Source organism: Schistocerca cancellata, chromosome 11 (genome assembly GCF_023864275.1).
Source record: "Schistocerca cancellata isolate TAMUIC-IGC-003103 chromosome 11, iqSchCanc2.1, whole genome shotgun sequence".
Lineage (NCBI taxonomy): Eukaryota > Metazoa > Arthropoda > Insecta > Orthoptera > Acrididae > Schistocerca > Schistocerca cancellata.
In genome coordinates this window covers 18,580,707-18,597,173 of record NC_064636.1, presented here as the reverse complement: position 1 = coordinate 18,597,173, position 16,467 = coordinate 18,580,707, and the positions used below count along the sequence as shown (strand labels likewise).

Genomic DNA, 16,467 nt, shown 5'->3' with positions numbered 1-16,467 from the left:
ATACATAGAATCGTATTTTTGTGAGACCGGTAAAGTCTCTGAAACTGTGTCACTTCATTTGTACAACTGCCTGCTCCTGAGTTTCAGGCCGGGGCCCCCATTTACGTTTGATGCTGTGGTGCTATTCCAGAACGTGCAGAGCCTCAGTGAATCTCTTTGTGTGTAGGGGTGAACTCAAAGTAGACTGGCACGGCTGTGAGAATTTGGGTCGAGGAGGAAGGAGTTCCGGGGCGATCCCTGCAGTCGCGTGAATGGCTGTGCCGAGATGGCTCGGTGGCTAGCGAAGCTGCCTAGTAGACGGGAGAGCTGGGTACGATTCTCGAACTCGGTACAAATTTTAACACACCGCTTCAGTATGTATGCATAAAATCTGCATAATTTTGTCTGTAGATTTGGTTGACCCTGTATAGCTAGCTTGTCTAAGCTGTTAGTCCTTTCCTTCCTCAGGGAGGCAAGTGGGAGAGCTCGGGGAGGATCAGGGAGTAGGTGCAGGTTGCGTGGACCCCAGAGCGATTTGGACAGCTCGACTTTCGCCGAGGCCTCTCCACCACCCAGCAGCTACTACGCCTAGCTGAGGAAGCATTCGGAAAGGAAGGAATTCTTCGGGGCTGTATTTCTGGATGTCTCTCGCGCGTTTGACTGCGTGTGGCACGAGGGACTCCTGTATAAACTCCTAGATGTAGGGGTCCCCGTGTCACACGCAACACTCCTGAAGAGCTATGTCTAAAACCGGACATTTCACGTCCCCACTGAACATGGTAGGTACATCGTCCACCAGACCAATCAAAGCAGGAGTACCTCAGGGCAGTGTACTGGGACCACTGTTACACATTCTGTATACATCCCACCTACCGTCGACGGCCAGAACACACCTACCTTTATATGCCGATGATACAGCCGTCTACTCCCGACGTATGAATTCTGCACATCTCCAGGCAAGACCGCAACAAGCACGTAATAAGCTGAGTGAATGGGCGACGAAATGGCGACTGTCTTTCAACGCCACGAAGACGCAGGCAATAGCTATTTGTAGAACACCACTCCCGCCTAACATCCAGCCCACTGAGATAAGGGGCACCCCAGTCCCGTGGTCAAAAACAGCAAAATACTTGGGTGTGACCCTAGATAGGCGACTGACATGACAACCTCATATTGAATACATTTGAGAGAAAGCCAGGAGAAGAATGGTACAGCTTTACCCACTATTAAACCCATCGTCAACACTACCATCAAGACTGGGGGTCATATTGTACCTTACACTGGTCCGACCAATCTTTGACTACGCCGCTGTTGTGTGGGGCAATGCTGCTCCAGCCCACATACAATGGCTACAAAGAATTCAGAACCGTGCTCTGAAAAGGGCGCTCCATCTGCCATACCGGTTCCCAAAGAACGAACTTCACCAACTCGCAGGGGTACCCTATTTGAGGGACCGATTCAGAACCACTGCCGAAAGCTTTTACAAAAACACACAACAGTCAGATAACGGCCTTGTACGAGAACTTGGAACACAGGGTGCACTACCTGGCCTCCACCAGATGGCCCGACAATCTACGCGAATAACAAGACTACACATCTCGTGTACATATTTTTATATAATTTTTAATTTAATTTTATTTTATTTTAAATCTCATTTTATTGTATTTGTTATTTATTTATCTATTATTTCTTTATTTATTTTATTTAATTAAAAAAGTGAATGAATGAGTGTGTACAATGTATTTATCGTGTGAATGTGTGAGCGAATGGGAGTAAAAATTAAACAAATAAGGAAAAAAATTAAAAGTAGAAAATTGTAAAAGATAGAAAAATATAAAATACAGCAAATAGAAATATAAAAAATATAAAAATATAAAAAATAAAAAATATTACCATCCAGTCAATATCTTTTCAAATCATTTAAAAGCAGAAAAAAAGAAGACAACCAAAAAGCTATTGTTTTAATCATCATCATCATTTAAGACTGATTATGCCTCTCAGCGTTCAGTCTGGAGCATAGCCCCCCCTTATACAGTTCCTCCATGATCCCCTATTCAGTACTAACATTGGTGCCTCTTCTGATGTTAAACCTATTACTTAAGAATCATTCTTAACCGAATCCAGGTACCTTCTCCTCGGTCTGCCCCGACTCCTCCTACCCTCTACTGCTGAATCCACGAGTCTCTTTGGGTAACCTTGCTTCTCCCATGCGTGTAACATGACCTCACCATCTAAGCCTGTTCGCCCTGACTGCTACATCTATAGAGTTCATATTCCCAGTTTTTCTTTGATTTCCTCATTGTGGACACCCTCCTGCCATTGTTCCCATCTACTAGTACCTGCAATCATCCTAGCTACTTTCACATCCGTAACCTCAACCTTGTTGACAAGGTAACCTGAAACCACCCAGCTTTCGCTCCCATACAACAAAGTTGGTCGAAAGATTGAACGGTGCACAGATAACTTAGTCTCGGTACTGACTTCCTTCTTGCAGAAGAGAGTAGATCGTAGCTGAGCGCTCACTGCATTACCTTTGCTACACCTCGCTTCCAGTTCTTTCACTATGTTGCCATCCTGTGAGAATATGCATCCTAAGAACTTGAAACCGTCCACCTGTTCTAACTTTGTTCCTCCTATTTGGCACTCCATCCGTTTATATTTCTTTCCCACTGACATTACTTTCGTTTTGGAGATGCTAATCTTCATACCATAGTCCTTACATTTCCGATCTAGCTCTGAAATATTACTTTGCAAACTTTCAATCGAATCTGCCATCACAACTAAGTCATTCGCATATGTGAGACTGCTTATTTTGTGGTCACATATCTTTATCTCACCCAGCCAGTCTATTGTTTTCAAGATATGTTCCATAAATAATATGAATAACAGTGGAGACAGGTTGCAGCCTTGTCTTACCGCTGAAACTACTCTGAACCATGAACTCAATTTACCGTCAACTCTAACTGCTGCCTGACTATCCATGTAAAGACCTTTAACTGCTCGCAAAAGTTTTCCTCCTATTCCATAATCTCGTAGAACAGACAATAACTTCCCCCTAGGAACCCGGTCATATGCCTTTTCTAGATCTATAAAGCTTAGATACAGTTCCCTGTTCCACTCGTAACACTTCTCCATTATTTGCCGTAAGCTAAAGATCTGGTCCTGACAACCTGTAAGAGGCCTGAACCCACACTGATTTTCATCCAGTTGGTCCTCAACTAATATTCGCACTTTCCTTTCAACAATACCTGAGAAGATTTTACCCACAACGCTGATTGAGATACCTCTGTAGTTGTTACAGTCTTTTCTGTTTCCATGTTTAAAGATTGGTGTGATTACTGCTTTCGTCCAGTCCGATGGAACCTGTCCCGACTCCCACGCCATTTCAATTATCCTGTGTAGCCATTTAAGACCTGACATTCCACTGTATTTGATGAGTTCCGATTTAATTTCATCCACCCCAACCGCTTTATTGCACTGCAATATATTGACCATTTTCTGCACTTCCTCAAATGTGATCCTATTTCCATCATCATTCCTATCCTATTGTACATCAGAAATCTGAAACATTACTGATTGTATTTTCACCTACATTGAGCAACTCTTCAAAATATTCCCTCCATCTACCCAATGAATAAATAAATAAAAAGTAACAGAACTTGCCGGTTGTGCCGTAGGTTCGAGCAGCAGAGCGTTCGGAACAGGCACATGGTGCAGGCACACAAGAACGAGATCATCACCTCCAAGGCATCGCAGTTGGAGCCTGACGCCAACCCGGATGACGTATCTGCCAGTGAAGACTCCGACCACAGTGAGTGCCTCTTCTCTAGGTTTTACGTTGTCGCAGCTGTCCATTCCCGTCGCTTCACCATGTTCTCCTCTCTGTTTCGGCATAACTGCCACCTCCTGACTGTAGACGATCTGCGGCAGCAATTCCTTCCTTAGACTGTCTTTTCGGCTACAGTTTCTGGTGACGGGTCTTGCCCTAAAATGTGGTCCACGATTCTCTTTTTTCATTTTTCTTTATTATACACCTTCTCATTCACCGGCTACAAGACACATTCATTTTTTACTGTGTAATCCCATACGACGGACAGTCTCCTGTAACATGACATGTAATTTTTCCTCCTATCTGTGTAATTATGTAGTTCTAAATTCGTTCGAGCAATCGATCGTTCAGAATAGGAAACACAATCGTAACTCAGTCACTCAAAACGATTCAGAAATTTTACTTGTTAGAATGAAATCCGGCGACGATTCTTCTCTGCAGGCTCGTAGTTTGCGGCAGTCTGCTGATCTGTGCAAATAAAATGACTCGTAATTTTGGGAGCGTCGTATAATCTGTCGGGAAACCTCAGATCGAGCGGATATTTGGCTTCGACGAAGTTTAACCTTCTGAAGAAGTAATGGAGCTCTCGGATTATTAAATGCAGGTTCGTATCAAGTCTTTCGGAAGTTCCCTTCCTCCTCCATTAATTTTATTTCCGAGATAGCAAAATTTGGCCACCTCTACAAGTTTCTCTCGTCGAAGTCAATCGTTTGGGTGTGTGGCTCTGTTCGCTGCTAGCTGAGTATGATATTTGTTTGTGTTCATTTTGTGACGTGTAGTGCTGTCTGTGACAGACACCTCCCAAATTGAAAATATAATGTAATTGGATAGATAAAAAATATACTCGCCAAGTGGTGGCAGGAGAAGACGTGTGCAGAGGTATTCCAGAGCCAGTGGCTCCTGCTCCTGGCAGGAGGGAAAGGACGAGGGGTGTGGGTTCACCGGCTGCTTCACAACTCTGACCACAATCTATTGGTTATGAACTGTAGATTAAAACTGAAGAAACTACAGAAAGGTGGGAATTTAAGGAGATGGGACCTGGATAAACTGAAAGAACCAGAGGTTGTACAGTGTTTCAGGGAGAGCATAAGGGAACAATTGACAAGAATGGGGGAAAGAAATACAGTAGAAGAAGAATAGGTAGCTTTGAGGGATGAAATAGTGAAGGCAGCAGAGGATCAAGTAGGTAAAAAGACGAGGGCTGATAGAAACCCTTGGGTAACAGAAGACATACTGAATTTATTGATGAAAGGAGAAAATACAAAAATGCAGTAAGTGAGGCAGGCAAAAAGGAATACAAACGTCTCAAAAGTGAGATCGACAGGAAGTGCAAAATGGCTAAGCAGGGATGGCTAGAGGACAAATGTAAGGATGTAGAGTCTTATCTCACTAGGGGTAAGACAGATACTGCCTACAGGAAAATTAAAGAGACCTTTGGAGAAAAGAGAACTACTTGTATGAACATCAAGAGCTCAGATGGAAACCCAGTTCTAAGCAAAGAAGGGAAAGCAGAAAGGTGGAAGGAATATACAGAGGGTCTATACAGGGGCGATGTTCTTGAGGACAATATTATGGAAATGGATGAGGATGTAGATGAAGATGAAATGGGAGATACGATACTGCGTGAAGAGTTTGACAGAGCACTGAAAGACCTGAGTCGAAACAAGGCCCCCGGAGTAGACAACATTCCATTTGAACTACTGATGGCCTCGGGAGAGTCAGTCATGACAAAACTCTACCATCTGGTGAGCACGATGTATGAGACAGGCGAAATACCCTCAGACTTCAAGAAGAATATAATAATTCCAATCCCAAAGAAAGCAGGTGTTGACAGATGTGAAAATTACCGAACTATCAGTTTAATAAGTCACAGCTGCAAAAATACTAACGCGAATTCTTTACAGACGAATGGAAAAACTGGTAGAAGCCGACCTCGGGGAAGAACAGTTTGGATTCCGTAGAAATACTGGAACACGTGAGGCAATACTGACCTTACGACTTATCTTAGAAGAAAGATTAAGGAAAGGCAAACCTATGTTTCTAGCATTTGTAAACTTAGAGAAAGCTTTTGACAATGTTGACTGGAATACTCTCTTTCAAATTCTGAAAGTGGCAGGGGTAAAATACAGGGAGTGAAAGGCTATTTACAATTTGTACAGAAAGCAGATGGCAGTTATAGGAGTCGAGGGACACAAAAGGGAAGCAGTGGGTTGGAAGGGAGTGAGACAGGGTTGTAGCCTCTCCCGGATGCTATTCAATCTGTACATTGAGCAAGCAGTAATGGAAACAAAAGAAAAGTTCGGTGTAGGTATTAAAATCCGTGGAGAAGAAATAAAAACTTTGAGGTTCGCCGATGACATTGTAATTCTGTCAGAGACAGCAAAGGACTTGGAAGAGCAGTTGAACGGAATCGACAGTGTCCCCTGCTCCGTCCTCTCTGCTCCTCCCAGATCCCGGCCCACACCACCTTCAGTGTGCACCGCTACAACTGTGTGCTGTGTGCGTGGCCCGTGCACCTGCCACCTCTCTCTCTCTTGCATTCCTAGCCGCCAAAGTGACTGCCTGCCTGGTAGCGACCCATCCTCAACCTCTCTACATACCCCACTTGGAACAACCCCCACCACAACCTAGCCCGGCTGTCGAGATGCGGCACTGGCTCTGTGCATCCACATAGCACTGTGTAGATGTCTGCATGTGCACACTTCTCTGTGTGTGTGTGTGTGTGTGTGTGTGTGTGTGTGTGTGTGTTTTACTCTAGTTCAGAAAAGGACTACTCCAAAAACTAGCAAGTTTTCCTTCTTTTTGTGTGTGCCTATTGTCACCTCGACACTTCTGTTTTTCACTGAGCTGTCACATTTAACCCAAACTCGTTACATTTAACCCAAACTTATTTGAATTCTACCAGAACTTTTCGCGAACGAGCCTATTGATCTTCGTACTCACCTGCAGAAGTGCCGACTTTAACCACAATCCTTGCCTTATTTGCAACTGTGATAATTTGTTCACAACAGTAAAATTTAAGTGTTGTAGGGTCAGAAAACTGTGACGTAAATTTTAAAAAATGGAATAAAAATAAACCTGGGGCTCAGTTTGACACGGACTCGTCCCTTTTGAGAACACTTTCCAGTCCAGATTGGAGTGACACGACTGGAAAGTATCGTTCGTCTAAAATTCTTATTCTCCTTTCCTACCTTTTTTTTTTTTTTTTTTTTTTTTTTTTTTTTTGGAGAGGCTCAAGTAAATACAGTGATGTCAAATTCACAGTGCACTGTAGGTGACTTCAGAAGTTGAATTTCCTTATACACTAAGTGTGGTAAACTTTCCAAAAGACATTCTTAGCAACTGAAGTACGGCCGTGGGTGTTCCTGTAGCCTTGCTTTACTAAATTCTTCGTATGCTGTGATACTATATGAAGCTCTAATTATTGTTTTCCGTCCATTCGATTATAGAATCCTTAGTCTATATCACAGACGTATTTCGTGATACAGGATTTATCGTAGTGTTTTACAGAACCGATTTAGAACAATCGCACACCTGTTTGGTAATTATTCGAGAGTGCTCCTAAACCACTCTTCGTAGTGTGTGACATTCGTCTCAGAATAATGGTCTGAATCTTCTTTTTGCCCAGTAAAACGTAAGCCAGGGTTTTGTCAAACCCGTCTTTGATGTCAGAGTGGCACATTATAATCCCTTTTGCAGAATCAGGCTGTGTTTGTATCCCTCTTTTTCAGTGTATTCCACTCCAGAATATGCAACCTGTGATAATTGTATACATTTTCTGTTGCATAAGGCATATTATTATTATTATTATTATTATTATTTTTTTTTATTATTTATTTTATTTTTTTTTTTTTTCCGTGCCATCCAAATTCTTTGGGATGATTTGCACCACAACAACTCTGATCAGTGTAATAAATAGTCCAGCTATAGTTTCACATGTGTCTTACTTCCTGCAAGAGCTTCTCTTTTCCCTTCTACTTGGTTGTTTTCCTTCAGCAAAGATTTTTTGTAGAATTTTTTTTAGAGGGAGCTTACTTTCCTAATAGCGCGCCAAAGAATTGTTTCACTCGTATCGGGAAAGTCTTGTGATCCGATCTTCATCTCTTCTAATACGGCTGCTACTTCACCCTCCAGATCTCTTTTTTGGTGATACAGAACACGAAGTTTTTCTGTGCAAGGACGAGCATTAATAAAACCGACAAACTGCAGGACGGATTCCTGACTGGAAACGTAGGAAAAAAGATCCTACGAACACGCGTCCGGAAATGCCTCGTTGCCACTGTAGATGGCACTGACGAACGGAAGTTCCTCTGACCATGTGCCGAGTGCCCTTTTTGTGTTGAAGGATGTGTGATTCACACAGTGTACTGTAAGAAGCTGTATTTGTGTGAGGAACAAGCTGAGACGGTGTTTGTGAACGGCAAAGCAGATGGTAACGCTCGAGATGCAGAACCCGATCCTCCGTCACCCTACAGATTTTTCTGTCCGAAAGGATTCGTGATCACACAAACACCCAAAAAGGGCTCAAAATGTTTGATGTGGTCGGTGTATGTGGGGGTACGTATTTTGGTACAGCTGTGCCGCCTCTCGACTATTTCCGTACGCTCGGCCGTACCCACCTTTCGGCATCTCGGCGTGTTCCCGACGTCAGTACTGGACCGTTCCGCTGCTTGCAGTACGCCGTGTTAATCTGCAACACCCGAGGAACGTACGACACTGGGTAAGATGAACTTTTGTTCGACATCACCATTTGTGGTAGCAACGGTGCATTTCGGGACACACATTCGTAGGACCTCTTCCCTCCATTTTTGGTCAGGTATCTGTCCCTGCAGTTTTGTTAATGTTCACCCTGTATTTTCTCCAAATTCATTTCACTATACATTACTTAATACGGAGACACGGATAAGTTCTCTTTACTGGCTGTGGTGTGGAACTACTTGTGCCCAACTCTTTTGCGGCATCGGAGTATGCGTACGCACTGATTAACAGAGACTTTACACGAGTCCGTAAATAATGCAAAATTTCGCACCTGTACGAGGCAACTAATTGTATTACAAGGACTGTCTTGCTTGAGTACGCAACAAGTAGCAGCACCGTTGTTTCCTGTGTGATGGAATTGCCTATGTAAACATTGCAGCAGTGAACATTGAAGTTCAGAGGTCCTGCAGGTTGCACCTGTGAGCACATGAAGCGTAAAGACACGAAAGCAAATAAATTAAACATGTGATATTAGTGTTTATGTAAATTATTGTGTGTAAAAATGTGTGAAAGGGAAAAATAGTGTTTGCATTTACACTTTTCGTTGGGTTACACATATCACCATAAGACTAATTGTGGCACTCTTCATCTGCTATTATTACCACAAAACGCCTAATTGTTTTCGTAATTGTGGAGCTCTGCTGACCTGCCTTCTGACGGCCTCACCCTCTGTGCCGGGCGACCAAATGTACTGTCGACCGCAGGAGCTGAGTAGACGCCACACGGACATTTGCTCATATGTCTCTCAGTTTCTTTCTCTGTAATGAGAAAGTCAATGATGATGCACTGCTTGCAACTACGAGGGCTATTCAGAAAATAGGGAACATTTCCATTTGACGTCGCTAGGTGCGTGCCGATCGCGTATATTTTGGTGTGTGTGTGCTCGGCAGCTCAGTCCGCATCCGCGTGTGACAGCAGGAATGTCTCTGCGCGTCTGGTTTTTTTCAGTATTCAAATTTGAAATGTGTGGTGCAGTTGAAAATCCTGCCAGTTGTGAGGTGCGGTCTGTGATACGGTTTTTGTTTGCAAAAAACCTAAAACCTGCAGAAATTTATTATGAACTGTGCGAAATGTGCGGAAACAACATACTGAGCGAATTTTCCATCCAAGAATGGTGTGTGTGTGTGTGTGTGTGTGTGTGTGTGTGTGTGTGTGTGTGTGTGTACTGCTGACAAAGGCCTTAATGGCCGAAAACTATAATTGTGTGAATCTTTTTGTTGTACCTATGCGACTCAGCATCTCCGCTATATGCTATATGGTGAGTTGCAACTTTCCTTCTCTTGTATTGTTACATTCCATCCTGGATTTTCCATTGTTTGAATTTTGCCTGAGAGCTTTTCTTCGATCCTAACCCTGTGCTGCTTTCCTTTGTAACTACATTCTTTTGCATCCGCTATACTCAATGTCCGTCCTTCTTTCTATTCTTTCCTTTGTTTCTCTTGTTGCCTTACGAAAAGTGAGGGGGGTGTGTGTGCATGTGCGTGTGTGTGCGCGCGCGCGCGCATGCATGAGCGCGTGTGTCTACTGTTGACAAAGGCATTACTGGCCGAAAGCTATAATTGTGTGAATCTTTCTGTTATGCCTCTATTGTGACTCGGCATTTCCGCTATATGGTGAGTAGCAACTTCCCTTCTCTGGTATTGTTAATTGAAAATGAATGTTTCTTTGTACATTTGTCCTCTCATTCCGAGACCATTTGTCTGATTGCGCTCAAACTTTGGTGAGTTGTTCTCTGTACACCTGGAAAGGCTCCTAGCTGTCCCAAAACAAGAGCACGAGGTGTAGTTCAGGAGATATGATGTCATAAACAGTGAGATGGCACTACGTGAAAGCACCCAGATTTATGCATCAACTTTTTCATAATGAGAGCACTTAGTATTTGGCAACAAACTTCACATAATTTATAATTTTGAAGATTTATGCAAATTTATCTCTGTCACCCCCCCTCACAAAATGATGAAAGGAAGAAAGATTATCGCTTATTACATTTTTGTCGTACATGGCGTAAAACTACTGCATCGGGCATGCTGCTTTAATATATTACTTTGTTACTACTAACTGTATTTGTAGCACGTTTTCCATACAATGTATCGCTAAATGTGCTCACAAATATAGTTAATATATGGCAAATATGGTTCAGAAAATATAATGTCATACACGTTAAGACGGGTGAGAAATTGCCACAGCTATTTGCAACACATTTTGCAAATGTATTTAAAAAAAGTATATAAATATATGTGTCGAAATTTCAAATCGGTCGACTAAGAGATTTTCTATATTTGTGGTTAATCAGATTCACATTTTCTATTTCTTTGTTCCTAATAGCAAACCTCAGAAATGATTCCGACAAGTACGCCATTCGGGTTCCGTCACTTGCACATTCTGGTACAGTTCACATTTGGAATGACCGTCAGCAGTGTGCAGGGACAGTCATTACACAAGTGTGTGGACTAAATATAGAAAAATCTGTGCTGCTGGCACGGACAGTTGTACAGTTCTACGTGCCTCGGTCACCCGTCGGGAACTTGTCTGACTTATTTGTGAACACACCAGGTGGGGAAACCAAAAATATTATGTATCCAAAAGTACTTTAGTAAACAGATTATAAAAGCGAATACATTTTTTTTCTTTCCGTGGCCTCGGAACATGTGCCGGTTGATATTATTTCACGAATGAAAGTGTTTCCACAAAAACTAATTATACTGTTATCAGTAGTAGTCTAAAAACTACACATTTAACAATGAAATCTAGTCGAATAAAGCACGAATAAGACTTTAGAAATTTCCATTATTCACAGAACACATCTGATGTGTAGAACAGAAAAAAACGAGGAAAAAGGAACGGATCCCTTCCATCTGTAGCGGGACTTTGAATTTCGCCGTGCTACACTCGTTCCCTTGGATATAAATTGTACTGTCACAGCTGTACAAGCTCTCGACGGCAGAGAAAATATTTATAAGAAAATGAAGGTACTAAAATTGTAACTGTTTTTGTTTTCTACCTGCTTTTGTCTTTGAGAGCGGAAGCTTAACTTACTTATTAGCTAGTCTCGGTCGGATTAAGACGAAAAAACTTATTGATGTGCAGACGTATTGTCGAAGTTTATATGAAATTTGGGAGGATGGAAGCAGCAACGTAAAATACATTGCATTCAGTATCAAGACGATTTAATTTGGATACATTAGTAATTCCTGGACAATGAAATTTATTGCAAAATTTCGGAGCAGCTACGACTTTTCACGCAGAAATGAAGAAGGAGATTTTTGGAGAACAAGACCTGGACGCCACACGAGAGAAGACATGTTAACACGGTAAAGGATGAACTCTTATCTACGCCATTTCCGCCTGTTAATCACATTTTGTTATTCTCAGTTCTCTTTCAAATAATTTTTGTAGTGGAAATTGGTTTGACTTTTGCTCAGAAAAACCACAAGGACCACCCCAACAATAGATTTTCCGAATCACGAAGTCCGATAACTTTTCCGTAATATGAATCCGAGTTGCATTTCATTCTTTCCCTTTTTCACGGTCATTAACGATTATAAAACCCCCTTTTTATTCACCATTTCTTCCCACATTTTTAATCTTTCCTTTTCTTCTCTTCTCTTTTTCTTTTTTATTAACCACTACACTGTCGCAGGGTGCATCTGTTTTCAAATTCTGTTCGCGATCGCAGTTCAGAAGTTTGCGGTGTAACTGTTTCAGACTGCGGCATCGACTTCGGCGCTTCACGAGGACTACCCGCGCGCGGCGGAGCGGAATGCGGCAGGCCGGATCCCCTGCCGCGGGAGACATCGCCCGCGCCGCACGGGGGAGTCTCCGCACCCGCGTCTCCGTACGGCGAGGAGACTGTAAAGCAGAAGGCGATGGCGGCTCTGCGCGAGCTCGGCGTGTGGGACCGCAGGCGCAGGGGCTGCCGGGACCAGAGTGTGGGCGTGGGCGGTGGCAGGGGGAGAGGGAGAGGCAGGGCTAGGGGAAGGGGAAGGGGAAGGGGCAGGGGGAGGGGGAGGGGGAGGGGGAGAGGCCGCGGCCGGCAGGCGCTGCGGGACGAGTGGGGGGCGCCGTTCTCTCCGGCACCGGCAGCCGGCGCGGAGTGCGCCGCCGACAGACTGATGCCGGTGAGTTCTCGCCACACCTCTGCCTGATCTTTTCTCACTTCTGTACTGCTGAAGCGTCTCTCATAGGAATTCCGTCCTGGCTGCAATTAACAGGACACAAATACTCAGAGATAAGTGGGAAATCCGGGAAAAACTTGGGAATTTTTTCGTGTGTGAAAAACCCCAGAATTTTTTAGAATTCTGGGAATTTTTGGTTTTCAGTGAAATTAGAGAATAACACAAAAATGAAACTATAGCTGCAAAGAAAATGCACCATTTACAAGAACAAAACACAGTGCACATGTAAGTGTCTGCCGACAGCAAAATGTGTCGGAGACTTTCGGGAGAAGAGTGTGAAATACTTCGAACGCGAACTGCTTTCGGTGAGGACGTCGTCACAGTTGTTTACATTTGTTACAGATCTTTGAAAAATATTGGAGTTTTGGTTTGACAAATGTTACTTTCGAAGCAAATTTCCTTTTATATGAGATGAATTATGTTATGTGCCATAATGTGTGACGAATTTCTTAAATCTCAGAGCATTTGACTCTCATTCAAAACTTAACACTTTGAGGACCAGCCACTTAGAAACATTTTGGCCCCAGGAAGCCAGCCATTTCTGCCATTATTTAAAATTTCTTAAGCACATTTGTGTTTTATATATCCGAAGGGCAACTTGCCCTTAAAAATGACCAGGCTTTAAGGTTCATTTTTCATATTAGTTTCTTCATAAACTACAAATTGTGCAATAACAGTGGCAAAAAGTATAATTATCCTTAAAAAAAAAAAAAAAAAGTGGGGGGTGTCGAATTCTGGAATAATTTCACACACAATTGGCTTTTCAATGGAATAGTCTAAGTGCTCTACAGGACGTGTATTTGGCCAGGTAATCCGCAAAATTTTTGGTGCACGACAGTGAAATTTGTAATTGTACTCGTTAGAAATATTCACCTGCTGCAATTGAAGCTGTGCTCTTAGGATCCTGCTCAACCACACCCTCAGGGAAAGAAGTTAATAATTTTTGACAGCCAATATTATATGTAACTATACTGTATGTTAATTAATTTAAACTGTTAACTTTTCCTGTTAGTGTGTTTGCGTTGCTGACCAATGATGTTGCTATTGGCTGACTACATCACGTGTCCTTAGCTCTGAATATATGCTTTCATTATCTGCCAAAATCGCTTTGCACGAGCTATGAGGGGTGAAAGTGCGTCGCAGTCTCGATTTCAGTGTTTCGGAAGCTGTCGCACTCTACTCGGTGGAATATGTGTTTATACTTTTGTGATATGAAAATATGCAGTGTACAGTGTTGCCGCACATCTGAGGTCTTTCCAAAACGCTTTGTTAGTTTGCTGGGTTTTGTTTTCTAAATTGCTGGGAAGTTCTATGGCAGTGTATAAGACCTTAAGCATTCAAATGACTGATAAGTTTTACAATCCTGAGGAAAAGTACACTGTCAGTTAACACACAAAAAAAAAAGTGTTTTCACCTGAAGTATAGTGTGCGTTTTTAATGGGGAAATCTGTGAAAAATACAGGGTTTTTTTTTCCTTGTCCACTAATGCAGGTACACTGTTAATTAAAATCTTGTTAAATAACTGACAAAATAAAGTTCACATACAATTCTGTCAGAAATTTTCAGACATAGACTTGATTAACGTTACTTTCAAGGCAAGGAACCCCCAACATTTTTGCTAACACTATTCATTGTAGAATGTCAAAAGCGGAAACAGTACTCACCTTTCTGTTCAGTGCCATAGTTGCTGCTGGTGCTGTTGTTTTAGCCCATTGTCCTAAAAAGAAATAACAGGATACGATCTTGCTGAGAGGTTTCTCGAGTCTCGTAAGTGTTGTTACTCTTCATCTACCAGTCACCACAGTATAAACATAAACCACAGCTACATTTATATCAACAGAGTATGATTCTGATCAATTCTTAATTGTGGGTAATATGTGAGGCGTTCAATAAGTAATGCAACATATTTTTTCCTGAAAGCAGGTCGGTTTTATTCAGTTCAATGTGACGGCCTTCCACCACTGTACTGGGTGGGGACGTATGCCCACACGGTACCACTCTACTGGTAGACATCGGAGCTGACATCGTGTCGCATCAATATCTTCCCCACCGGCTGTGTACTCCTCGCTGCAGAGTGCATCCTTTATTGGGCCAAACAGAAGGTGCGAGATCCGGGCTGTATAGTGGACGAATAGGAACAGTCCAGTGAAGCTTTGTGGGCTCCTTCGGGTGCACGAACATGTGAGGCCTTGTGTTGCCATGGATAAGGAAAAGTTTGTTTGCATTTTTGTGGCAACAAACATGCTGAATTCATTTCTTCAGTTTCCTGAAAGTAGCACAACACACTCCAGAGCTAAGGAAGGACATCAGACAGAATAACCTCTTCGAAGTCCCAGTCCAGTTGCGCTGTGAGGTGTTTGTCATCCGTCGATCACCTCGAATGAGTGTGTCCGCACATTCTGACATTGCAGGAGTCAGAGTTGTGTGCGGCTGCACGACAGGAGTGAGACGGGACAGTTTTGTGCGACCTTCATCGTGATTACGATACGCACCCCACCCGACAACTCGCCATGCTTTTGTGCGGCTGCCCGACACGTGGGAGATCGGACAGGTTTGCACGACCTTCCTTGTGATAACAGACACCTCGCCCTATAAATCGCCGTGCTTTTGTTTGTTGCCAGTCCTCCGTACACATTCTGCAAGTATCGGTAAATATCTGCAGTGCGCCGGTCTTCTGCCAAAATAAAAATCGGCAACGGCTTTATGCTGGGAAAGCACCTCTGTTACGGCAGCTGTATTGACGGCTACATATAGAGCGACCACTTATTGGAGCCTCGTGCAAGTATGGGGGCTGAAGCGGGAATATTCCACGACGTCGCACAATAAATTCTGCATTTTTTCAACTGAAACTGGTTGAGAAAGAGCTATGTTGCATTATTTATTGGACACTCGTCATGTTTATGTAGAATTAATACATCAAGATATAATTAAATGCTCATAAGTTTGAATATTAGATAGTTTTTGGAATGTTTTAGAATAAAAGATAATAAATAACGTGACGTAAAAGAATACAGGTCTCCAGACGTGGATATTAGTCAATAATCTCACATAAAAAAACCATACGTTGGTAAAGCTACAAAATATAACAGGAGTAGATGATGTACAATTCACTGTTGCTGTATTGCCATCTATGATACTTCAGTGTTACGTAGGTATAGTATCATTATAGTCTGAACAGTAAAACATAAAGAAAGATATGAATGACCTACTAGTTTGTAAGTTTATTTACAAGTGAATAGTAAATGCAAATAAATTAAAGTGGAAAATATTAATTAAGAGACACTCCAACTGAACCACCATGTACTTTACAGGTCAGTAAATATGTCATTGCTCAGCAGTGGCAAGAAATACTCCAACTTTAGAGATTTAAGCACAGAATATGATTTAAGGAAAACTAATGTATAGTAGCTTTCCGTAATGCCGAATTACTCTTCTTTCAGCCAATAGTATCACTATTCCACGGTCAGTGTACTGATATCTAGATAACGAGTTGCAGGGGGTGGGCGAAGATATGGAAATAGCAAAAACCCAACACATTAACATGCCTGATATGGTGTAGGAAACTCATTGCCATTCAAAGCAGCTTCCTGTCTTCTCAGGATGGATAAATACAGGTCATTTTTGGTTTTCAAGGAGATCTTATATCATTCTTTCTCCAAAATAGTGGCAAGTTCATGTAGTAATGGGTAAATGGTTATCACAAAGGCTCAATAATATTTAGATATT

General features: G+C 42.4%; 1 protein-coding gene across 1 annotated transcript in view; it reads left to right on the top strand.

Annotated features, from left to right (window-relative positions):
* LOC126108834 (uncharacterized) overlaps nucleotides 1-15,721 on the top strand; it is a 78,633-nt gene extending 62,912 nt beyond the window's left edge. Inside the window, exons 9-11 of the mRNA XM_049914198.1 lie at nucleotides 3,657-3,790; nucleotides 12,272-12,511; nucleotides 15,717-15,721. Coding sequence (XP_049770155.1) covers nucleotides 3,657-3,790; nucleotides 12,272-12,511; nucleotides 15,717-15,721 — 379 coding nt within the window. The remainder of the gene's footprint in view (nucleotides 1-3,656; nucleotides 3,791-12,271; nucleotides 12,512-15,716) is intronic.
* The last annotated feature ends 746 nt before the right edge of the window (nucleotides 15,722-16,467 follow it).